Below are 25,209 nucleotides of genomic sequence, written 5' to 3' on the forward strand. Positions count from 1 at the left end.
AACAACAGGAGCCATTGATCACAGCAGAACAATGCGCCGTCATGGATCGCGTGTGACGCCCCCCACGGTCGGGGGATGGGGGCGTCAGATGACGTAAGGTCGCCGGTCAGGTCGAGTCGCGGCGCGCTGTAGCCGCCCCGCGCTACCGTCGCCATGGCTGGCGGCGTCGGATTATCCGGCGACCACCGCCAGTCGATACCACGGCGGCCACTCTGTACCGGCGTCAACAAAGCACCGGCTCACCGAGACACGAGCGGTACTCGACGAGCCCCTTGTCCACACCAGAGGGGCATTGGTAGGGAACGATTGCAATTCCTAGGGAGAAGTGTCGCCACGCATTTCTCTGAACTCGAAAATCGAAATGGAAGGATAATTCGCGGTACGGTCTGAATTAAAGCTTGGTTGAAGCGTTTCGCAACTTATGTTGATGAAAGTTGGAACACATTTATAGTGATTATGAAAACGTTACACATACAGGTCTTTAACTTTGATTGCATTTTGATAGATCGGGGATCTATCGGAGGGTACTGGCTGTAATTATTTAAACCCCGAATTCCCGTATTATCCCAAACATCCACATGCTGCTCTCATCACTGCATTGCGATATGGCGCTGGACGATTCATGGAAAAAACAGCCGATATTGCCATTCTTTCTCAGGTACATGGGCATATCAAAATAAACCGAAGGAAAGACGTTCGCTACGATACAAGAAGTTAAAAACATGGCACATGGCATTCACGTGGTCTTAGCTCGGAGAACAGTCACTGCGATAGGTAACCCTAGAATTCAGGGACCGCAAGAGGCACTGTCCAACATCCCTTCATCAGCATCCCTGTGCTGCACTGGGTCGCCGCATACGTCTCGGTCCACGCCGCCCTTTTAATTCCCTGCCATCTCACAGCTTTACCTACCAGATCGCCAACAGGTGTCTCCGCCGACCTGCCGCACTCAGTCGTCCAGGTTCTTGAACAGCGAGGCGCGCGGACACGGCCTCTCGGCGGCGCTTTTCCGTTGGGCTTTGTTGGCATCCGTGCGGATCTGCTTTAGGAGCAGCGCGTAGGAGGTCTCCAGCAGCGGGTCGGCGTGCGCCAGCTCGGGCCCGTTCCAGCGGATGGCGATCTCCTTTGCGGCGTTCTCCGACAGGCCGTCACCGCCGGCGGACGCCACCTCTCCGATCACGGCCGTCACGGCCTCGATGACGCCACGGGGCGGCGCCAGCAGCCACAGGCGCACCCAGGCGTCCAGGTGGTGGCGCAGAGACGGCCGGGCCCACCGCAGGTTCCACAGCCGCCCAAACAGCTCCTCGTTGTCGAGCGTCGCCCGCGACGACATCTGCTGTAGCACTCGCACCACCGTGTCAGGGCTGTTGTGCAGCACGGCGACCTCGGACGGTATCATGCGGCGCGCCATCAGCCGGCGGCAGGCGGCGGTCACGTCGGTCGCCTTCGTCACAGAGTCGCGCAGGTCGGTCACCGCGCGCAGGTCGTCAGACGAGCGGAGCATTAGGTCCCGGCCCGAGGGTACCAGCCTGCCGCCCGGCGACAGCGCCGCCTCCACCGCCTCACAGAACGCCGTGATGTCCGACGCCTGAAATCAACAGATCAATTGGATGAAAAATTGGCGTAAAAAACCTGCATAGGTAAACAGAATCTCCTTGGTAATGGTGCCAAATTGCAACACAAGTGTTTCGCAGCATAGAATGCGGTAGAAAATCACTGGCAAATTTAATATTTACAATTTTCACTCTCGATTTTTTTTTTTGCATGAATCGACACATGAGTTGCTTCATAAATATAAAGTCATCTGAAATCAAATCCCGATATCTTTAAACACACCCGACGACCCAGCAGCACCACCTACCAGACATCCTTTAGAGAGGACCTCCGCATGGTGAGCCAGCGTCGGAAACAGCCTCTGCAGCTCAGCGTCCGTCAGGCTTTCTCCGCAGCTGAGCGTCTTGCACGTATTCACACAGCTGCGCATGCAGCGCATGGTGGCCGCCGCGCCGGCGCCGCCGTACCGGGCCTCCCAGGGCGGGAGCCGCCGGCGCGCCTGCCCGCCGCCGCCGCCGCCCGACTCGTTCAGCAGCCAGTAGAGGTCGCACAGCGCCGCCACGCGCGCCTTGAAGTCGCCGTCTGCGGTGAGCCACACGGTGAGAGGGCGCGGTGGTGGACCGCCAGGGACAGCGGGGCTCGGCCAACATGTGCAGGGACAAAAACCATAAGAGGACGACACTTGAACAGCTTATTCACGATAAACAATGTAAATTTCGTGGTCATGTGCTATCGGTTTGCACGCCTTTTCTCTTCCCGCAGTCTACAAATGTAAATCGTCATGCTAAGAAATGGGATCGCGGAAGTTTCACAAACCAAGAATCAAGAAAGCGTTACAGTTCAACTAAGGCAGATATTAACGAACCAGCAAATGCTCATTACAAACAAATTTTGCAGTTAAATTGACCTCAAAACTGTTTGTAATGCACATTTAACCATTGCTGATTTGTCTTGGGTAAAGATACGTGGTTTGAGATTGATTCCTTTCGCTTATATCGTGGTAAACAGAGAAGGAATCGGTCCCACAAGGAATATAAAAAACTAACCTGCAAGCTTTTCCCGAGCTACGGCGTCATTGGGATTATCCCTTTGTTCCTCCAAGCGCTTCCCCAAAACAGCTTCCATCCGCTTCCACTTCTCAAAGAACTTTTCGAGCGATGCAGCCTTCTCCGAAACGGTAGCCGTGTCAGAAAAAGGTCGCACTACCGTGATGGCTCCATCTGGCCCGGCAGGAGCCGGCGCCGGCCGCTCGGAGTCACCACCGGCCGCGAACCGAGCACTGATGAGCTCTACATCGCTGATCACCCGCGATACCCACTGGCAGTCCGGCTGGGCGCGCGCCTGTGCCTCGGCCTGCGAGGACGTCGGCTCACTGGTCCGCAGCGGCACCACGAGCAGGCCGGCGGGGTGCGGCCGGCCGGTGGTGTCGCGCATCAGCCTCAGAAGCCGAGAGGGCACCCGGAGCACGCGGTGCTCGTCACCAACAGCGATAGCGGCCAGCTGCTCGGCCGCGCGCACCCCGATGGCATCCAGTGCCGCCTGGATCTTCTTGGCCGTCCAGTCGCCGTACAGGTCGGCCACCTGCCAGACGCCCACCACGAAGCTCTGCACCAGGTGCTCGGGTGGGGCGGCGGGCACCACGGTCAGCACCATCACCACGCTGAAGTGCATCCCGTTCACCGTCACCTTGCTGGCCAGCACCGACACACACGGCTGGGTGGCGATGTGCTCCTTCAGTTTGTTCATTATCTCGCTGTAGAATGTGTGTCGCGCCAGCGGCAGCAGTGCCTCCGGGTCGGTGTGGCATATCTCCGCCCCATTCAGTCTCTGCAGTGCGATCAGGTCGGAGAAGCTCTGCTCCGAGCCGGAGAACCGAGTCACTAAGTAAGCGGTGCGCAGCAAGTTCATGGCTCTTGGGAACTCATTCTGATGCGTCAGTTTGGGTGACGTGTGTCTCTGAGCCAGCTTCATGTGCACCGATGATCGAAAGAGGTGGGATTTCAACGCAGTCTTCAGCGATCTGAACGCATTGGGCAGCGATTCGTTGTAATCGAAACTTGTTCCGAGGCTCATATCGTACTGGAACCACCCGGCGGTGTTCCGTTTCTGGTGGCCGACGGCCGCTGCCGGGTCCCTGCGCAGGCACAGGGAGCAGTACACCACGCCTTTCTGCTCGTCCACCACGATGACGCCGCTGGACGCCTCAGAGATGTCCTTCATGCTGCGCGCCGCTCGCAGCTGCTTCTCGTCGCAGCCGTCCTTGGCCCGAGCGGACCGCGGCGCCCCCTCCAGCAGTTCCATAATGCGTACCGTGTTCGCCCTGACCTCGGCCAGCGTACCCATCGCCAGATCCCTGAACTCGGGCTCCTGGTTCTTACGACTACTGGTGACTTTTTTCTTGGGCGGCCCCCTCGAGGCCGGGGCACTTCGTTTCTTTGGAGGTCGAGATGAGCCAGCATCTGAAAAAACATTCACTGTGTCACTTGACGGTTAAACATCGGAGCTGTAATAAAAAGCACATCATGAGGACCATGTGTATGTAGATATCACGATACATATCTAATACTGTGCGCAAGTACTCTTCAAGGGCAAGATCAATAAAAAATTCAGAATATCAGCTTGGACATTTACAAAATCATTAATTAACATGTATTTCAGAAAGGGTTGCGGACGACTCCGCCCATAATGTTATTATCTTCTTCGGTCATGTCTCTGCAGTGACTTCAACTTCCTAACCTCTCGTTCACACTCAGACCCACTCAATATCCAAGAGCTGGTAAAATGTATATTTAAAACAAAACCCCGAGCTTGTCATAAATTTAGAATACCCTTAACTAATTTCTGCATAGCATGAGCTGATCCAGAGACGTCTCGACAATGCTACACTCATTTGCCTCTCGTAAGAAGCCACAACACATGGGAAGTCAGAACACGCTCTGCCTAATTCAAGGTAAGAACTAGTGGTTCAGTTTCAGACAATGTTTGTCAATGTCCGCCCAATGTCCGGTATTTTCGTCAACTATCCGTCCAAAAATATCCAAGTAAGCCATTTGTCCAAAGATGTCCGAAAAAATACGCAATAGTTAACACTAACTAAACACTGTTATTTAAGTTCCTTTTAATGTGCTTTTACCAGCCCAAAAGTGTTAATCATATCGAGAGCTGAGCTTTCTATTCGGCAATCATTGGCATATACCATTACTTTATAAAAAAGCTAAGGTGTAGCAAGTGAATGTTCAAAGCTTACTGCCTTTGTCCTGCCAAAGTCCGGATTCGACATTGGGCAAAATCGGAATACCGAAGGTTTAAGTTCCGATTGGCACCATAGAGATCTTATAGCACCACTAGTAAGAATATTGATCGCAATCGGTCCACTTCGCAGTAGGTAATTGAAAAGTAAGCCTTTGCAGATTGTAACCACGGCCGGACAGCCAATTGGTCGCTCATCCGTTGGTCTACTTGTATGGATTACGTCGCTTTACGCCAGTGTCCAAAAATTGTATTTTCGCTTTGGTGTGGGAGGGGGAAAATTGGCACCCAAAAGGGAGATAAGAGTGGAAAACTGTCAGTCACATAAGGTCCAAAAAAGGGTGGAAAAGGATCTATGGCGCACATTTATCGGTATACAAGTGTGACAGATTGTAGGATGTAAAACAACCATCCACGCAAATGCTTGCTGCCAGTAAAACTGGGAGTGAAAATAGCTCTTAAAAATGGGGATGATAGTGCAAAATGATTTTCCTTTGGACGTCAGTTCCCACCCACATCGACAAATTTTGGGATACTGCTTTACGCTCGCTCGTTATCAGTAGCTTGAGGGTAAACAAAGGGTATAGGTATTAAATTTGGCACCTACAATAAATTAGGTATATTGAACTAGACAGGACCGTTTCGCCATTATCTTTTACCATCATACAAGATTTCGGGCCTTGCCTTAGTCCTATTTTACGGACAGAATGCAACGGGTGGTGATCAATGGTAAATGCTCCGAATGGACTCTTGTGCGGTCGGGAACGCCCGAAGGCAGTCTTCTCTCGCCTTTATTGTTCGCGTGCTTCATCAACGATTTGCCCGATTCTGTGAACTCGAACTGTCTCATGTTTGCCGACGATGTAAAACTTTATCACAGGATAGAATGCCAGGATGATGGTCTCTTTTTGCAAAAACAGATAGATGGCCTGTGCCACTGGTCTCAGGTTTGGGGCATGTCACTCAACCCAAGCAAATGCAAAGTGCTGTCATTCTCGCTCCGTCGTGTTCGGATCACCGGTGCGTACACACTAGGCGGTGAGATGCTGGAACGGGTGAGTGAGATGCGGGACCTGGATGTTGTACTCGATGAGAAATTGACTTTTGCTGGTCACATCGATAGTGTCGTCCGTAAAGCAAACAGGGCCCTCGGTCTTCTCATTAGGTCGTTCCAGACAGCGAAACATGGGCGATCTTTTTATCATTGTGATTCCCGCGCCATCGTCACTTCATACTGTGCTAACGTGCGTTCAATTCTCGAGTACGGAAGTGTTATTTGGGCCGGTGCGGCTGATACTCACTTGTTACGACTCGACCGCATACAGAACAAATTTTTGATGTGGCTCAGTGCCCGCTGTCGGCTCAATGATGCTTTACAACCTGCTGTACTGCAAAGGCAGACGGGCTTAGCAAGCCTATCTAGTCGGCGAAACCAGCACGATCCCATCTTCATATACAATGTTCACCGTCATGAGATAGACTCATCGTACCTTCTCATGCAGTTGCGCTCACCGTACCAGCGAGAGCAGTGCGTCGTCGGACCACATTTCATGTTCCCCAAGCGAGGGTCAATACCATCAAGCGCGGCCTTTTTGTTCGCACCCCAGAGACTTGCAACGCATTCATCAATGTTCACCGCGATGCCGACATATGGCACCAGAGCTCCTATCAGTGGAGATCAAGCGTGCTGAGTGCCATCTAGAGATGAGGACCTGTCTTATGTTTTAAGGTGTTGGTGCTGTATGTATTTATTGTTTTATATTATGACTTCATCCGTCATTGGGTGTGTGCCTGTGGATGATTGATTGAATGAACTAAACTAAACTAAACATCTCTAAATCATCTAAGTGACAAATGTAAAACCTCAGCTAATGGCAAGCTTAACCACTGGGGATCGTCACAGTCTCGTTTCAGTTTACTGAGTGGCGCAGAGGGCACCGCCAGCAGCACGGCACCGTATGTACTTACTGTTGGCCGGGCCGGCGCTGGCGGGACCGTTGTCCGGAGGAGCCGACGCCGCCGCCGCCCTGCAGTCGCTGGTGACGGTGCACGGTGTGGGTGGTGCCGTCAGGTCAGACCGCGTCAGAGACTGGGTGCTGGTGCCTGCTGACGGGTCACTAGTGCTGGCTGACGTGTCACTGGTGCCTGCTGACGGGTCACTGGTGCCTGGCGGCCGGTCATTGGTGCCCGCTGATTGGTCACCAGCATCAGCTGAAGACTGGTTACAGGCAACTTCTGAATGTTTTTTGGCGACTTCTGAACGGCCACTGGCACACGGAGAAGGGTTACCAGCACGTGCCGACCGCTCACTGGCACATAGCAACCGGTCACCGGCGCCCGCTAACGGGTCACCGTTACCTGCCAAACGACACACTGCATCAGTCATCACACTTCACACAGTCCAGTGCAAGAAGACCCTGTTATTGCCTGGTCATGTCAGCACTGGGATGGCTACATACCCTCACACCTAACCCAAACCAAATCACAACCATGAACCAGCCATACAATGTTTGAGACACATCTGATTAGGACAGTGATAGTTTAACAGTCCCATAAGAACCTGTTGAATGTAGGAAACTACATACAAACATCACTTTTTGGGAGAATCATCCTATGAATGAATATTCAACTCAGCAAAAGAAATATAAGTAGAGCCACCCTATCCCAAATCAAAATAGATACCTTGAGCCAGTGAGCATGCAACTGCTTCTGGGTCTGGCTCAGTCTTGATCTTCTGGAGCATTTCCTCATCGGGAGGGTCACCTGCAGCAGTAAAGGCAAGATGATCCTCAGTCCGCCGGACAGTACCACCAAACAAACCCATCCTGGGATAGATAGCGATATCATATTTGATATTACCAAATGATGACATGACATGGAAACACATGTTGGTGTTGATGAATGCCAGTGAGAGACGGTGACAGAGACAGAGACAGAGACAGAGACGGGAGACGAGAGACGGGAGACGAGAGACGGGAGACGAGAGACGGGAGACGAGAGACGAGAGAGCGAAGAGAAGAGAAGAGAAGAGAAGAGAAGAGAAGAGAGAGAGAGAGAAAAGAGAGAGAGAGAAGAGAGAGAGAGAGAGAGAGAGAGAGAGAGAGAGCGAGAGAGAGAGAGAGAGAGAGAGAGAGAGAGAGAGAGAGAGAGAGAGAGAGAGAGAGAGAGAGAGAGAGGCAGGCAGAGGCAGAGGCAGAGGCAGACAGAGACAGAGAGATGCAGAGAGACACAGATACATTTACCTGGTAGTATGTAGCAAGCAAATTGTCCAGAATCATCAGCAGTCTGGCCAGCTGCCATGACACCTTCATCCCCTCTGGAACAGAACCAGTGAAAGTAAGGGTCAGGAATAGGATCTATTTGCTTGACAAAATTAAAAACCTAACTTTTTTAAGTGCTGGCTTAATCATGAAGCAGCTTCTTGATGCATGCTTATGCATTAGCGCTGAGCAATTTAGCCCATCTATGTCCACTGTATGCCACACTGAGCACCAAACCTACATGTTCGTGCTCTGCAGTATAGCAGTCACAGCTCCTTTATTGATATTCATCTTTTAGACTTTAACCGGCGCCCCGCTGGGGGGGGGGGGGAGGGCAGAATCTGCCCCCCCTCCCGTTTTCCGCCAATAACTTGTAAACGCGTTACGCCAGCGACGTCAAACTGTCAGTACCTTATTATGCATCAATTTAACACGTTCCCTGAAAATTTAAGCGAAATTCCTCGGATTTTTTTTTTTTGAGAAAACGACGTTTAAATGACGTCATGTCCGCCAATTTCGGCTCAAAAACGGCAAAACTTCAAACGCCGCTAATATCTTCATTTTTAAAGGAATCAAGACGTAACAAAAAGGATATACGGGATTCTACTTTGTCTATCAAATGGCTATCTAGGTTTTTGAAAATTTTGGATTTTGACCCATTTTGTTCTCTAAAAAACTGACTTTTTTGGATTTTTTTTTATAAAATGCAGAATTTTGAGTGTATCGAAAAAAACGGAATATATGTCAGAGAAGTGGTCTATGTGCAGTGTGCACCTACATACCAATTTTTAGAAGAATCGGTTCAAAAATGTGGGAGTTATTCAAATTTTTATGACGTCACGACACACAAAATTTTCGAAAAATGATTTTTTTTTAAGTTCTAGATCTCGTACGGAAACAAAAATAGCACCATTCGATTAGCCGTGAAAACCTGCATCAGATGAACACCTTTTGAGGTCTTAACAACCATCTTCAAAATTTGATCTCACTTGACCTGACCTTGACCTGACCTTGACCTGAAGGCTGAAACCAGACTGGAAAACATCCATAGACTACGCCGGACGCCCGTGGACCCTGTTGCGCCGAAATTCGGCGCAAGCGATTTTGCGCCGAAATTTCTGCGTGAGCCGTGATTTGCGGCAAAAATTAGGTGGCTATTTGTGCGAAAATTAAGCCCTTTTCATATAAAGCACATGTGCACATCTACCGATCAAGGCTATATCAACCAGACAGAGTGTTTCGGGGCCTTGTACGCTCTCCCATGTTTGAGCGTCCGAATGAGTTTTTTATTTCCACGTAAACCGGATACCTCGGCGGGAGCCAGCGAGGGCCGGGAAGCGGAGCAGCACGTGCTCCGGCACATCAGCCTCTTCTCGGCTCACGGTGCAGAGTGCCGCTGGGCACCGCTTGTCTGGGCACTGCTGGCACGCGGCGGAGGGGAGACAGCCGATTCGGTGCCGTACTGGAACGAGCAGCCCCGGTGGCCCACCCTCATCTGGTGCACCGAAATGGCATCCTCTCGGTCCTCTCCGGGGATAGGGAGCGGCGGCGTGCTCCCGAGGAGTGGCTTGAATAGTGATTCTGAGCAGTTCTCGCGCCACTGATGCGAGGCCGCACAATGAACCGCCCTGGTCAGCGATCGGGCGTTTGAGGGCAGGGCGGCCGCCTGTTTTGCAAGGTCGTCCGCGCTCTCATTCCCCTTGATACCGCAGTGGGCAGGAACCAAGGCTATTGCTTAACGACGCTTGGCGACGTTCAACAAGGTTTTCCATACCTATCTCTACGCCGAAGGTTGAGGCCTCACTTGGGCGGCCGTTCCTCCGCTGAGTAGACTCAGGGCGGTTCGCCAGTTCGAGCGCGCGACGACCGGGTCCGGGGCGGGGACGTCTCGTCCCGAAACCTCTCCAGAGCCGCTCGCAGGGCGAATCTGCTGCTAGATTGACCAGCGTACCGCATAAATTCGGTGACCGTCTTTCGCGTAAAAATTATGCGATCGCCCTACGCCGGAAAATTTGTCCGCTGCCATGCGCTGAATTCGGCGCATGCGAAGCTACGCCGGACGTGCGCTGAAATTTTCGGCGCAATCCCGCCACTACGCCGGACATATTCGGCATAACGTGTATTTTTTCCAGTCTGGGGCTGAAATTCATCCAGATGTGGTCCATATCACATATTGAGTGTGTCTATTAAATTCTATAAATACAATGACCCATAAAACATGTGTCACACTGCACACATTCCCTTTTCTATATTTTTTTTGTGACCTGACCTGACCTTGACCTTTGCATGATATTGTATGCAACAAATATTGTCTAGGTAGCCTAAGGACACGTTTCGGGCAATCAGTCTCAGTCCTTTCTTCGGCACCTACGGTGCAAGGCCGATACTGTAGAAAATTGCATTTCAGTTGGGGAAACTACGAGGAGCCAAACAAAAATTGGATTAGCCAATCAGCGGCTGGAGTGGGCGGGGCGATGACCATATATGGTCATAAAATCAGACAACTTCATCTTTTCAATGAATTTTTGCATTCAAATGAAAAAATAAGGCATAAGAATGTTTTTTAACCACACAAGACCTACACTCATCCAGTGCATAATTAACTGGCGGCTATAAATCGCAGAGTTAAAACGCAAGGTCAAACCGTGATTGGCAAATATGGCGGATTGAAACAGACGCGCCAAAAAATGTAAGCAGTACCGTGGTTTAAAAATGTCATTATTTTTATTATTTTGTGTACGGTTTTCTAATTGTGGCTAAGTTATTATTTTAAAATTAAATATCTTTGTTTATTGTAATTAAATTAAATCTTTTAACAATTTTCTTTCATAAAACCAATCCATTTATTGAATGGCCAGCTGATTGTGATGCCCAGAACCTGCGAAAAAGCCGTTTTCCTATCGCCATTTTCGAGTCAATTCGCCGAATTTAATCAACTCACGCTAATTCCTAGTGAAAAATGGAAGCCTTTTCTCTCCAATAAGTGGACGCGATACCGCAAGTACCGGCTTGTTATACCGTTTTTCACCCTTAGTGGCGGGGGCTGCATTTATGTCCATATATGGTCATCAAAAGTCCATTTATTGACCAATCAATTTTTTGACATTCGCCTCGTAGTTTCCCCAACTGATTTTGTACCCTTGACCTGACCTTGATCTAAAATTGTCTCTTAAGATCTGCTTTCGATTGCCATTTTCCCCATCTTTCTACAACCAGCAGATCGGAAGTTAGACAGGGGGGCAGAATCTGCCCCCTCCAGCAGGGCGCGTATGGCTGAATAGCCCAGCAGGGCGTGGGTTAAAGGGACCCTCCCACCTTCAAAAAAGTTTATGAATTGGCATGAAAGTGATGTCGCTCGGTTCAGAAAGAGCGAAAACGAATATGTACCAAATTTCATCGAAAAATATTCACCGGTTTTCAAGATATTGGACTTTTACTTTTGTTTACTTTTTGGGATCTCCGCTGTTCCTAGCGACTTTATTTGAAAGTGCGGCATTTGTTGCGCGCAAAGCAGCATATACCTCCGCGTGCTACCAAACGTTTTAGTAAAAGATTTAAAAACTGTTAGACCTTCGCTGACGTCACAAATTCTAAGGGGGCATACCAATGCATTAGCCCCTTAGAATCCGAAAACTGCAAGTTTGAAATTCCATATCTCCGAATTAAAGCATTTTTCGATGTTGTGAGTGCCCAAACCGGTATTTTCAGGCCATGGCCACCAATTTGGCTATCTCAACTCAAAACTAATGTTAAGGTGGGATGGTCACTTTAAGGTATATCCAATTCAAAGCTCGGGGCCGGGGCAATTTAAGATGCAGTGGGCACACTGTTGATCCTATAACCTCTGCCCTACACTGTGAAATGGGAGAGCGATAAAAAGGTTACAAAAAATATTTGATAGTGACATGATGGTGACGATAACAACACAAGTCACAACCCAACTCCAATAAAAATGGTAAATTGAAATGAGTCTGACCCAGCAAAGAGAGAACGATCCAGTGAAAAATGGTAGAGAAATTGTTAGGTACTGTAGATTTCGTTTGTTTGGTCAGGTTGGTTAGGTATAGGACAATGCTCTATTCCTCAGTACCTATACAATCTACTGGTTTAGCACTAGAGAGAGGACCGGCTGTAAACCCGACCCCCACCCATTTATGAAACCACGGGGGGTTATTTGAGAATACCTTGCTGATGTTATATGACGTCATGAATAACACGTATGTTCCATAATTTCTTTTGCTCAAAACGCGTACAACTTAATAACATTTTTATCATGTACGTACGATTACGTATAAAATGAAAATTGGCAATAAATTCACTGGGTAAATACTCATATTTATGAAAAATAACAAAGCACAGGGTTGGTCACTAGCGAATATGATGTGATGATGTCATAATTCTAAATAGGCTAGCAACTGAAACGAAACAGACAACTTGCACGTGTTTATTACGCTGGCGCGGGAAATTTGAGAGGAGAGAGAAATTTGGCGCGTTCTGTGTGTATTGTTGGAGAAAATATGGATATTTATTTATCCTAATTATTGTAATCCACCAATAACAAGAAGGGTGCATGTCTCTTTTGCAGTTCTCTTTATAACATATGTATATACCGTGTATATTACCGTATATTGATATGGGGGCTTATGTGGGTATTAGTAATGTTCTATAAATTGCAATCGTTTCAATGTATTATGTACATGACGCAGGCTCATCAACATGGATGATATCCTAGAATTTAATGATTGATCAATGATTATTACTTAAACTCCCATAAAATAATCATAGGATACTGGCAGATACAGTGGCGGCATAACACCTTCAATTAAAGGGGGCACTGCCGACTTTTGGTCCTATTCTTTCCATGCAACGCCCATAGTGCTAATGTTAAAATGCCAAAATCAAAGGGGGCACGGTGCCCCCCTCATTCCGCCGCCTATGGGCAGATAAACACATAGGTATTGGTGTCTGTAAAGCTGGCATCACCTTCAGCTTCAGTGTATCTAACCTAACCTAACCTAACCTGCACCTACCAACCTACAACCTACCAACCCACAACTATAACCTACAACCTACCATACAATTACTTGCCTATTATAAAATAAGCTGACGGTAGGCGGGTAATGCCAGCTTTACTAATACCAAAATATTTGCCACCCTCTAGTCTTCAACCACCTTATTTTCAACATGTTTGTTGTTATATTTTGGCTGTGGCAAAAGCAATAGTATTTTTGAGATGGGAAAGGCAGAGCTTAGATCTATGATACATATTTTATAGATGCATATCCAGTGACATCCAAAGTGATCCATATACCTACAATGTTGCCTGCTGCTTTTATTACAATTTGATTCAGTATATTGCCCTAGCCCTTAGGATTAGGAAACTACTTGCTGGAAGAGAAGCTATGCCCACTATCAGTTATTTAATTTTGAGTTCACTCTTGATAAGTTTTATAGAGTAACATTGACATTGACATTATATTTTTGTTACAGGATACTGCCTGCAATGGCCACTCAGCAGAGCATAGCAATTTTTTTCAAGAGAAAAAATGAGGATGCTCCTCTGAGGGAGAGCAACAAGAAGGTATGTGCATACCAGACTGCAACGTCTGGTAGTTAAGTCCTTGAGCTGCAATAACCACTGCTAGAGTGCATGTCTGCACCAGTGCACACCAAACAAGGCTTATAACTTTTAATAACCTTTGATCCAATGCTTTGATCAAAGTAATTGGTACTTCATTTCATTACACAGTTAGGGACAAGTTGTAAGTATGGTCTACACAAGTCAGGTCAGTAGGGGTCATAAAAGGCACTGTAAAAGAGAAAATCAAAATCTGTTTTGTCACTAAAACTGAGCGGGTCAGGGTAAGTCGGAAATCGGGGTGACCGCTGGTCGCCGGGGACAGAGGCCAGCAGTTCCGGACGGTGCGAACTGCGAACCCTATACATACAGCCGTTTATTGGTGAGAGCTGCGCACTGCGCAGTGACGGTGTCCGCCCATGGTGTCCGCCACCCGCCAGGGAGCGGTGTCGGTGAGCTATACGCTGTGATCTAACAGTCAGGTTCCCCGGCCCAGGCTCCCAGTCGCACTGGTGACTGGCGTGTATGTATGTATGTATGTATGTATTGTATGTATTGACACCAAAAGCCTTCCACATATGGCGTGGCGATTACGGCTTAGATCCGAGTATAATGGGTAACAATCATGCGGGCAGGGGGAGAACATTCAGCACTAGACGACAGTCATCCATCGATGGGGGTCGCGACAGTAATCATCTACATATGTACATAAGACAAACAATATTATATACATAAGCACAAACAGATCGTCCACCTATTGGCGGCATGCCTTGTCTACTACGTCTACTACTAAACAGACTCGTCAGCGGCGTAGCAGGGATTTGTTAATCAGCGCGGCCCTGGCAGACCGGGCGAAGCTGGCAGGTGGCAGCTGCACTACCTGGGGTGGGAGGCTATTTAACAGCGCCGCGGCGCGGTACTCAAAACGCCGTTTTCCGGTTTCAAGCCTCGGTCGGGGAAGATGAAGGAGATGATCCTGCCGTGTGTGCCGGTCTCGAAAATTTTGATTGGGGACGAAAAGTGCAGCGAGGTTCTCGGGCTCTTCATGCTTAATGACCTTTTGCGCGATCGTGAGTGTCAGGTATTCTGACATAGATTTTGGTGATAGCCAGCCAAGTCTGTCGCGCAGGTCCGAGACGTGGTCAAACTCGTCAAACTTACGCCGTCCGAAGATCACTCTAGCGGCAAAGTTTAAAATTTTCTGGAGTCGGTCAAAATTTTTCTGAGTCCCGTTACCGTACACAGTGAGGCAGTAGTTGATTCGTGATATGACCAGAGATGTAACGAGAACTTTAATGACACCGTCAGGGAGACAATTTCGTGCGTGAGACAGTCCGATCAACAAGCCAGTACACCGTCGACTAAGCTCGGACACATGTGCTTCCCAGGACAGGGCGCTGTCAAAGACAACACCCAGATTCCGCACCTGCTCGCATGGCTGCAACACAGAGTCACGAAGAGAGACGCTGAAGTCGGGTACTTTCCGTAAATTTTGTCTGCTGCCAAAAACCATGAGTTGTGTTTTGTTTGCGTTTAGCTTGAGGGCGTGAAGACAGAACCAGTCACTGATTGATGCGAGTGAAGCTTCCATGCGAGAGATAAGCGATCTGAGGTCGTCGGCACGGCCGCTCACTAGAACCTGGGTGTCGTCCTCATATTGGAAAACGGTGGCGTCACATGCGTATAGCGAGAGGTTGTTCGAAAATATGGTGAAGAATAGCGGTCCCAGGGCGTGTTCCAAGCAGTTGGTGGCTCGAGCCGTTCCTCCTGGAATTCGGGTCGATGGTGACCTTGGCTGGTGAACTGGACACTCAGCGGCCTGAGTCGACGTACCCGGCCGCGCAGGACGGACGTCGGTGGCTCGTAGACGTTTTACCAGCCTGCCTGGGTTGATGGCTGGCTGGGCTTTGTTATCTGGTTACTGAACGGGGCTGGGTGCAGTGAGTCACAGCTTTGGAGATGGTGGGACGCGGAGCTCGACCCGGCTGAAGATGTCCCGCCCCGCAGCGTCTAACCAGCCGAGCGGGCCGCCCGCCAAACGGAATCGTCGGGCTCCCACTGGCCAGAATCGTGAGGTCTGTCCGAAACTGGGATTGGGATCATGGGATTATCCCAGTGCGCAAATCTTGGCTTTGGACGTTTTCCCGTTGTTTTAGAACGCCCATGCTCACGGGCTGCGTTACTTGCCGCAATGTTAGAAGTTTGTCGAGTGTGTGTGTGTGTGGGGAGGGGGGGGGGGCGATCTTAGTAACATTGTTGGCAACTGTTAGCGATTCTAATTTCACCACATGTATCATATAGTTGATGCTGCGCTTAATAACTCAGTTGATCTGCGGAACTATTCCCGTTGTTAACCGACGAGCTCGTGACAATGTGCCCGAGTGCTAGCCGATGTATATGCTCTCCTCACTAGTATCCCCTTCCCCTTAGCCGCACGTGGACTCGACTCCCGAGAAAAAGACAGCGCCCGTTTCCCCGAGCGCGAGCAAGGGCATGTCGCCGGGCTCTCCGGCGGCGCTGCGCTCAGAGCTGCTGAAGCTCTGTGCTGTTCACAAGGTCCTGCACCCGTCCATGGCACTCGGATGGTACAAGGCGCTGAAAACAGAGTTCGATAAGCCCTACTTCAAAAAGGTAAAATATATTGTCAAGTGTCATTATAACATTGTTTGAATGACTAGTCCATAACTGTTTACAATTTGCGGAGCTACATTTTGAATGTAGGCGGAACAATAGTAGTGGTACCTACATTGAATTTCAGTCGGTAAGTTCTTCAGTCGGTAACAAGTGTTACGAAGCCTACATTTGATTCAGTTTTATTCGAACTTTAAATAAACTAAGTGAGCTCTCGCGTCGAGCAGGGCTCAGAGATGATCTCCGGCAGGCGCCCGGCCGTATGAACGTTAACTCAGCTAATCGGCGCCGTGTCTGCAGCTGAGCGAGTTCGTCACAGCGCAGCGGCGGCAGCACACGGTGTTCCCGCGCGCCGAGCACGTGTTCTCCTGGGCGGCCGGCGACGTGAACGACGTCAAGGTGGTGATCCTCGGTCAGGACCCGTACCACGGACCGGGACAGGCTCACGGTGAGGACCCGTACCACGGACCGGGACAGGCTCACGGTCAGGACCCGTACCACGGACCGGGACAGGCTCACGGTCAGGACCCGTACCACGGACCGGGACAGGCTCACGGCCATGGGTGGGGGACGGGTGGATAAGCCGTGTGACGGGACACGGGTCACATGGGCACCATAGGAATGGTATCCTGAGAAAGGAAACGGACGACAGGGTCATGGTGAACGGGACCGGGACAAGAAACTCAATGTAATGTCTCAATGCGAGAACCTGCTCAGGAAGTACATTCGTATGACTGTACATTATTTCCCGTGTTCATGTTACTCGTGGTACAGATATCACGAAGGTGCAGCAATTTTTGTCTGTCGCGACTTTGTGTTTCACCGCCTATCCCCTGTTGCAGGCCTGTGCTTCAGCGTGCAACGCGGCGTGGCGCCGCCGCCCAGCCTGGTCAACATGTACAAGGAGCTGGAGTCAGACGTGGAGGGGTTCCGCCACCCGGGCCACGGCTGTCTGCTGGGCTGGGCGCGCCAGGGGGTGCTCCTGCTGAACGCCTGCCTCACGGTCCGCAGCGGACAGCCCAACTCGCACAAGGATCAGGTAGGTCGAAGCGACTAGACGTCCGTACGGGACTTTTACTACCCGGGGGCAGGTGAGCAAAGTAAATGCGTATTACAAACGAATTATAGTGCTGAACAAATAGAACAATCCGTTTCTAAATTCTAATACGCAATGATTTGCTTGCTCATGCATTCGGAGCCTTTGTGTCGCTTTGCTGCCTTTCCAAATTAGCCGGACATTTGCTTCTTTATTTTTTACGACCTTCGGATACTTCTTTGAAGGTGAGCTAAGGCTAGTTTGAGCATTTTTACATATTACAAGCGAGCGAGCGCAGCGAGCGAAGCGAAGTCTTTTCAATATAACGGAAAAATCTCAGTATGAGCGGCCCGGCCCGGCCTCTAACGCTTTTGAGAGGCTTATATCTCAGCAACCGCTGGACCGATTATCCTGTCTTTTTTTGCTGGGTCCCTTCTACCCCGTAATTGACTACTTTTGATACAACGTCACCTAGAGATGTCAATCGGATACCAACTTTTTGGTATACCGATACCAAACCGATACCAACTTGGTATTTGGCATTTCAAGGCTAATGCATTTCGTATTTTGTTGGTATTGTGAATCGTCGCTAATGTAAAAGAGGCCGTGAATTCGGTAAAAAGTTGGTATTTCCCTCAGATTCTGAAGTTGGCTTGGTTTTTGTATTTTCCTATGGTTATTGTTGGTATTTGGTTTGGTATTGGTATCACGATTTTCTGTAACTGACATCACTATCAGTGACCGTCGTGGCACGTGCCATGCGAAAAGTCAAGGGTGTTCAAGCTGTTTCAGTGGCGGATCCAGGGGGGGGGGGGGGCAAAATGGGCATTTGCCTTCCCCCCCAAACGGCATAATTTTAACATTACGCCTATGGACGAGGCATGGAAAGAATCGATAAATTGTTATGGTTTGCCCCCCCCCCCCGGCCCCCCCAAAAAAAAACCCTGAGCTGGATCCGCCTCTGAGCTGTTTTGCAAAAGTAGTGATTTTGAGAGGCTCATATCTCAGCAGCCGCTTGGGCGATTGTCTCGCGGTAATTTTTGTAGGGTAACTGCATCCCTTCTACCAAAGTTCGGGTACTCTTGATCTATGTGAGTGACCCCTACTGCACGTGCAAAATACAAAAAGAAGGGGTGCCAAATTTGTTCCCATTTCAATAACTCGGTTCTGGGGCGATTTCGCTGAAACTTGGCATACAGGTAGGCACCCACCAGGCAATGCATTCCCATGTGTTGCGGTTAGGGTGCTACTGCACGTGCGCACGTGCAGGGGGCGCTTCCAGATCTCGAGAACGGCTGGGCCGATTGCGCTCAAATTTGGGGTACTGTTGGGGACCGGTTAGTAGGGTGCCGTGCAAAAGTCAGTTTGGACCCCGCTTGCACGTGCGCACGTGCAGAATGCCGCTTCCAGATCTCAGGAACGGCTGGGCCGATCGCGTTCATATTTGGCACACCGCTAGCGACCGGTTAGAAGGGTGCTTTGCACAAGCCCGTTGGAAGTACCCTCTCGCCCTTCCGCACGTGCAGGGCTCACTATCTCGCTCGCTCGTTCTTCGCCCAAAAGGCGTTTTACTGGTGAATATATGAATATAAACACGATAACATTGGATACTTCTGTTTGAAGATTGTTATTTGTTAAATATCGTGTGTGGCATATGCTGCTTGGACAGATTGGAACCGGACATGATGTTACGTAGAATCGTTCTGTGAACTGTATGTGTGTTATGTGTATATCCGATAGTTTGTAGTAGAACGTAGGGAACGTGTGAAACTGAACAGATTTATTGCAGGGCTGGGAGCAGTTCACCGACGCTGTAATCAAGCACATCAGCAGCAACCAGAAGCACGTCGTCTTCATGCTGTGGGGGGCGTATGCCCAGAAAAAGGGCTCGGTGGTTGACAAAGTAAGCGAGTCAAGCGTAGTTTCTTTCGTGGCTGTTTGCTGCGTTACGCCATTTTCAAATACACCATGCATACATGTGCATGGATCCGAGAAAATGGACCTGGGATCTGCTGCCGCGAATCCTGATCTGAAATCCGATGGGATCATAGATCCAGTTTCTAATTTATCAAATTGGTATCATAGATTCGAGTCTGATTTTTTACTTGAGGTCCAGGTGAGATCTTAGATCCTCACTGATTTTTTTTTGTCAACACAGAAATCCCAAAGATTTACTTGGTGCAGCTCACAAAAGTTCTGTTTATTTCGCGTGATTGCACGTCGTAATGCATAGTGTTATGGCACTTATTGACATATAAACCCTTGGAAACATGGTTTCAAATGTTTTGCTTGGTGGGATCCACTCGGATCATAAATCCATGTTCGTGGTATATCGTCAGATCCTATGAGATCATAGATCCTAATTTGTAGTTTGCCTAGAGATCTACTGAGATTATAGATCCATCACTTGGATCCATGCACATGTCTGACACTAGCACTTCGTTCCTTTGATATTTAATGTAAATGGCTTTAGAGATGGCGGTTTTTACGTCACTTTTACGTAACATGCTGTTAAGCTGCCGTTACTAAGTAAACATTTCATACGCAACAAGCTGCATTTTTGCGGATCAATTTGCTCTTAACTTGGGAGCCGATGACATCAGCAGTTCCCTCTCGCCGAAAAAAATGACTACTGGTCCCCTCGCCCCTCGCACAGAGCCGGCACCACGTGTTGACGTCCACCCATCCGTCGCCTCTGTCCGCACACCGCGGCTTCCTCGGCTGCAAACACTTCTCAAAGTGCAACCAGGTGAGCCGCAGAGCTGGGCCTTCCCTTGCGACGGGTTACCGCCTGGTGCTGTGATTCCAGTCGACTGATTGTTGCGTCCAATGTAATATAATAAAGTTCCAATGGCTGTTCATTGAGTTCGCTATCTATTTGAGCAATTGAGCATATCCTTTAAAAAAAACAGTGCCAGCGATGACGTTTTATGCAATCTGCATGGAAAATGTTTGACGGCGACTGGCGACGTTTGGTGTTTTTGTTTTCCCGCCGGCTGAATAGTTTTCGCTTTCCGACAGCTGCTGATTCAAAACAACCGGACGCCGATAGACTGGAACGACCTTCCGCCAGAGTAAGGTCAGCACTCATCCCTGTATAGTCTGCTGTCAACAAAGTGGCATTGTGAGTCGTGAGTGAAACGACAAGACTGACATGGGCTGAAATGGCACATCACATTTAGATGTGTTCGACCGTCATTGATGCATTCCTTCATCCATACGTTGCATTGCTGATCAAACGGCCATATTTTGTTACCAGGCTACCAGAAGCATACCTTGCGGTACCCATTTGCTTATGCACGGAATTGGAAGATGAGTTTTCTTAGTAGCTGCCTTTTTGCCAGACCGTTTTGTATGTTGTATGGATATTGAGTAACATACCTTTTTACCAATGTCTTTGCGTTGACAACGTCTTCTACTGAAATTTTTCAAATGCTTCGCTGGGGTTATTTGTACTATGTGCATTCTTAGTAGCTGCCTTTTTGCCAGACCGTTTTGTATGTTGTATGGATATTGAGTAACATACCTTTTTACCAATGTCTTTGCGTTGACAACGTCTTATACTGAAATTTTTCAAATGTTTCGCTGGGGTTATTTGTACTATGTGCAAACACAATAAAGAAGCCCAGACTGTGCTTAGAATACAGAACACCAAGCACGGTGCTCCTCTTCCGGCGGCCGATTTTGTGGCTGACACGACTGATGCATTGGAATGTGAACATAAAGTACAAACGTTAAATAAAAGCTCAAACATTTTCTGGCTGCTGTGGTGATGGGTAAGGTCAACGGTGTAACGCGGTGCAGGTTTTGCAACGAGGTACGTAGCTACCCGAAGTATATGATAAAAACAACGAAGTACCCAACCCACAGAAGAGCTGCAATAGGCGAAAACCATGAGTCTCCTTTTCTTTGACTTTTCATAAACGTAAAGGTCATCAAAGGACATCACATTTGGCTACTTTTCTTGGACTTTTCATAAACATAAACGTCATCAAAGGACATCACATTTGGATCAAAGTTTCGACCTATTTCGAATACCTACAGCCTACAGGTCGAAGCATTCGGCCTATTTCGAATATCGCCTATATCGAATAAAACCTTTTTCGGCGTGATCGGTCCTACTACTGTTTCAGGCGGGTTTTAGCAGGGGCGGATAATTGTCATAATCCCAGAGGGTGCTTTTCAGCATCTCACGAATGGAAGCGTCGAATTTTTGCGTAGAAAAGCACATCTAAGTACGCTTTCCCAACAGCATCACTCTTCTCGCGACTTACGCAAAGCAGTTTGTGTCTCAGACGCAATTTAACCCGCGCATCACTGGGGCGGGGGGGGGGGCTCTACAGAACCCCCTCCGGTCTCCGGTTTTCGGCAATATCTTCTAAACCGTTTAACAGATCAACACGAAACTTGCGGTACCCTCAGCGGCATCAACTTGACACCTTGTCTTAAAATTTCAATATTTTAGCTACTATAGTTTGGCCGGAAATGACATCAGAGTGACGTCATGTCGGCCGATTTTGATGAAAAATATTGAAGTACGGCAAACGCCCTCAAGAGCTCAGTTTTAAAGCTAGATCCAATTTATTTGCATGAGTGGACTACAAAGTACAAATATACGTAACTATCAAACAGCTATCTCGAATTTTCGAAATTTTAAAAATTTCGAAAAATATGTTTTTACAATAATTACAAAAAATGATTTTTTCAAAAGGTTTTGGATTTTTCGCAAAAACCGGAATATAGGGGAGAGTGGGGTAATTTGGCCGGTGGTGTAAATTGGCCGCCCTCACCTGTACAAAAGCTGATAAAAGTGAATGAAATAACTTAAGTCTCTATTCATTTGTCGTCGGCAGAACTAACTCGAGAACAAATGTCAAAACTTTCCCCCTCTTAGTTTTATTCAAAATTAATAAAAGGTCAATTTCGTTAGAAAATGGTAACTTTTACTTCCGTTTAAAAAATTGTATAACATATAGTATTTGGGCTGTAAACAAATTCCAACATTATAGCGCCATTTTTGAGGGTGTTCAGCGGTTCCAAGAGAAATTTCATCTAGTTCTGTACAGCCATGACGACTTTATAGACAAAAAATTTCAGAATGGCAATGTGGGGTTATTTGGCCGGGACTAGCGGGGCAACTTGGCCGGTGCGCTCAGAGTCACTATGCTGGGACGGCCGAGTTGTCATGGTCAATTATACCATAAAGGACATAATTCATGACCAACTTTGACTACCTTGATGCCATATTTCCTATTGGACAGCTGTAAGGGCATGTGACGTCATCAAAGGTTACCTAACGCTTTTTTGCTAATAAATACTTACAGAAAAAAGATACAGCGGCGCAAAGGGTATCATTGTGTTCAGCTCGTCAAGGCGCATCGAATGATATACATGATGACCTTGAACTCACGTAACCTTGAGGTCAAGCGACCTGAGGTAACGTGACCTGAAGCCAACCTTTGACCTTGACCTCTCGAGGTCAACACATACATGTTTCGATGCGGAATGACGAGAGAATTACGATGGTACTTTTAGTTTTGGCCTAGCTTGATTTCTTCAAAAGCTATTCGTAAAAAACTGTCATCGCATCTAGAGCCGTTATTTTGACTATTTTCGACCCCTGTGACGGCTGAGTCAACCTCCAAAATGCTTCAAATGCGTCGTAGGACACGCGTCATTGCTGAATGTGAAGCTGACTCGCCTATAACAAAAATCATGGCCTCGAACTAACACCGGCCAAATTGCCCCACAACCCCGGCCAAATAACCCTGCTAGTGGGGCAATTTGGCCGCTTTGCAGACCTTTGTAATACGTCACAATTTCAATATAAGTAGTTACTCTATCATTTCAAGTTTACTGTCCAAGAAAGTAAAATGTATGCCACACCTGTCAGCGTTGAGAAAATGCAGAAATGTGTTGTCGATTTTTAGTTACATCGTTTTATAAAAAAAAGCGGCCAAATTACCCCACTCTCCCCTATGTGATAGAACCAGGGCTGCGGAGTCGGAGTCGGAGTCGGAGTCGGAGTCGGTCGGAGTCGACAGTTGTGACCGGAGTCGGAGTCGGAGTCGGAGTCGATTTTAGAAACCCGAGCCGGAGTCGGAGTCGGAGTCACCGAAAATCTGTCGACTCCGCAGCCCTGCTACAGTGTCCCAAAATTATATTTTAGCTTGGGTGTCAGAGGGGAAAATTATTCCGTAGACAGGGTGAAGAGAGTGGAAAATTGCCGGTAAGGTAAAGCTAATAACAGATGCGAGGGATAAGAGTGGAGTAAAAACAAATTGATAGCCTACATTTTCACAAAAATATTGATAGGGTAGAGCGTGTAATGTTGGAAGCATCGATATGTCGTTTAGACCATGTACGCATATGCCCTTTGCTTTTTACGTTCGGAGTGGAAAATTGATCTTGAAAGGTTGAATTGAGAGTGGAAAATGGTTTTCATTTGGATGTCGTTTCACGCCCAAACCGATTAATTTTGGGACACTGCCCTGCTAGGTCTGCAGAGTCGGAGTCGGGAGTTGGAGTCGGTCGGAGTCGACAATTCTGCCCGGAGTCGGAGTCGGAGTCGGAGCTGGTTTTTGAAAGCCGGAGTCGGAGTCGGAGTCGGAGTCGCCGAAAATCCATCGACTCCGCAGCCCTGGATAGAACACACACTAACCCGGTTCACATAGCATATTTGAGGCTCTAGCTCGTTAATTTGGCGATAATTTCGATGCAGTGGTCTTCAAATATTTAGAGGGGATCATTTTGTAAATTGTTAAGCACCATTAGCATCTTTTGAAACATCACGGACGGAGATATAAGCTTGCAACAAACCCTATGTAAACGCGTCTACTGATAAACTACTTAGCAAGGTTTAGCCTAATACATTCAAAAATAGCCAAGTTATTTGCATTATTGTCAAAATTTTAGGTACAATTATAGATTTTTCAAAACCATTTTTAGTACGTTTTTGACATCGTACACCAATATAAATGGCACCATCGTTACATCGTGTTGCTGAGCTCAAACTGCATTAGTTGGGCGCCTTTTTTAAATATCATTTTCAAAATTTGACCTTTCCTGACCTGAAAGTGACCGGTACATAGACCCGGGAACAGGGGGGCAGCGGGGGCGCTTGCCCCCCAACTTGGGAGCCGAGGGGGCGGCGCCCCCTCAACATTGAGGCGGCGAGAAAAGATCTTTCCTCCCTTTTCCGGTCTTCTTTCCTTCTTGTTTCCTTTATACATCTACACATCAACACACCGCATTTTCCTTGCCATCTGAATGGCTTCTGCTGATACAGTATCGATTTGACAACATCTGCTATTGTCATCCCGCTTTGATTTGGGCCTGACCTTGGCCGAAGTTTGGCAGGCCAGATTTTATACTGCACCAGCTTGAGTCAACTTTGAGAAATACATAACGTACAACGGTGGTAAAATCATTGCTATAGGTATAACACAGTTTACCCGCTCCGGGTGTGATGGAGGGGTGTGGGGCAATGAGTGCACTGACGTAGCGCCCTCGGAGGGCCGGTATGAGATTAAAGCTCAGCGACACTAAGGGCTTGTGTCATGTGTGGTGCCTTCGGTTATCGGTAGCTCCCTCAGAATCACCGGCGTAGGGTCCTCCGAGCCGCCGGTAAGGGGCCTTTAGAGGCACCGGTGTGGGGCCGCCATGCAGGTGCCGGTGTGGGCGCTCAGAGGTGCTAGTGTGATTCTCTCTGAGGCGCCGATGAGGGTCCTTACAGGCGTTGCTGTGGGCCCTCATAGACGCTGGTGTGGAGCCGTTACAGACGCCGGTGGGGCCCTCAGAGTCACCGGTGTGGGACCCTCAAAAGTCACCAGTGGGTGGCCTTAAGATGCGCAGGTGTTGGTTGGGTCCTCAGAGCCGCCGATATAGGGCTTTAATATAGG

General features: G+C 48.4%; 2 protein-coding genes across 4 annotated transcripts; one reads left to right on the forward strand and one right to left on the reverse strand.

Annotated features, from left to right (window-relative positions):
* Positions 1–579: 579 nt before the first annotated feature.
* LOC122390625 lies at positions 580–12,191 on the reverse strand. 3 transcript variants are annotated; one of them, XM_043383774.1, is made up of 7 exons: positions 12,154–12,191; positions 8,046–8,119; positions 7,486–7,566; positions 6,772–7,161; positions 2,601–4,013; positions 1,862–2,136; positions 580–1,588 (listed from the first exon to the last, which is right to left on the reverse strand). In XM_043383774.1, exons 2-7 carry the CDS (start codon positions 8,101–8,103, stop codon positions 950–952), a joined length of 2,856 nt encoding a protein of 951 aa, XP_043239709.1. In that variant the 5' UTR covers positions 8,104–8,119; positions 12,154–12,191; the 3' UTR covers positions 580–949. The 3 variants fall into 3 exon arrangements, with proteins under 3 accessions (XP_043239709.1, XP_043239715.1, XP_043239720.1); XM_043383780.1 differs by lacking the exon at positions 12,154–12,191 and adding an exon at positions 12,092–12,151; XM_043383785.1 differs by lacking the exon at positions 12,154–12,191 and adding an exon at positions 12,040–12,118.
* Positions 12,192–12,691: 500 nt separating this feature from the next.
* Positions 12,692–21,064, forward strand: LOC122390649 (uracil-DNA glycosylase-like). The gene is made up of 8 exons (XM_043383795.1): positions 12,692–12,708; positions 13,554–13,644; positions 16,072–16,272; positions 16,573–16,720; positions 17,115–17,311; positions 19,098–19,211; positions 19,965–20,057; positions 20,330–21,064. Coding segments are annotated over exons 1-8 (903 nt in total). The 5' UTR covers positions 12,692–12,706; the 3' UTR covers positions 20,387–21,064.
* The last annotated feature ends 4,145 nt before the right edge of the window (positions 21,065–25,209 follow it).

The sequence above is a fragment of the Amphibalanus amphitrite genome, unplaced genomic scaffold, assembly GCF_019059575.1.
Source record: "Amphibalanus amphitrite isolate SeventyFive unplaced genomic scaffold, NRLGWU_Aamphi_draft 000020F_arrow, whole genome shotgun sequence".
Taxonomy (NCBI): domain Eukaryota; kingdom Metazoa; phylum Arthropoda; class Thecostraca; order Balanomorpha; family Balanidae; genus Amphibalanus; species Amphibalanus amphitrite.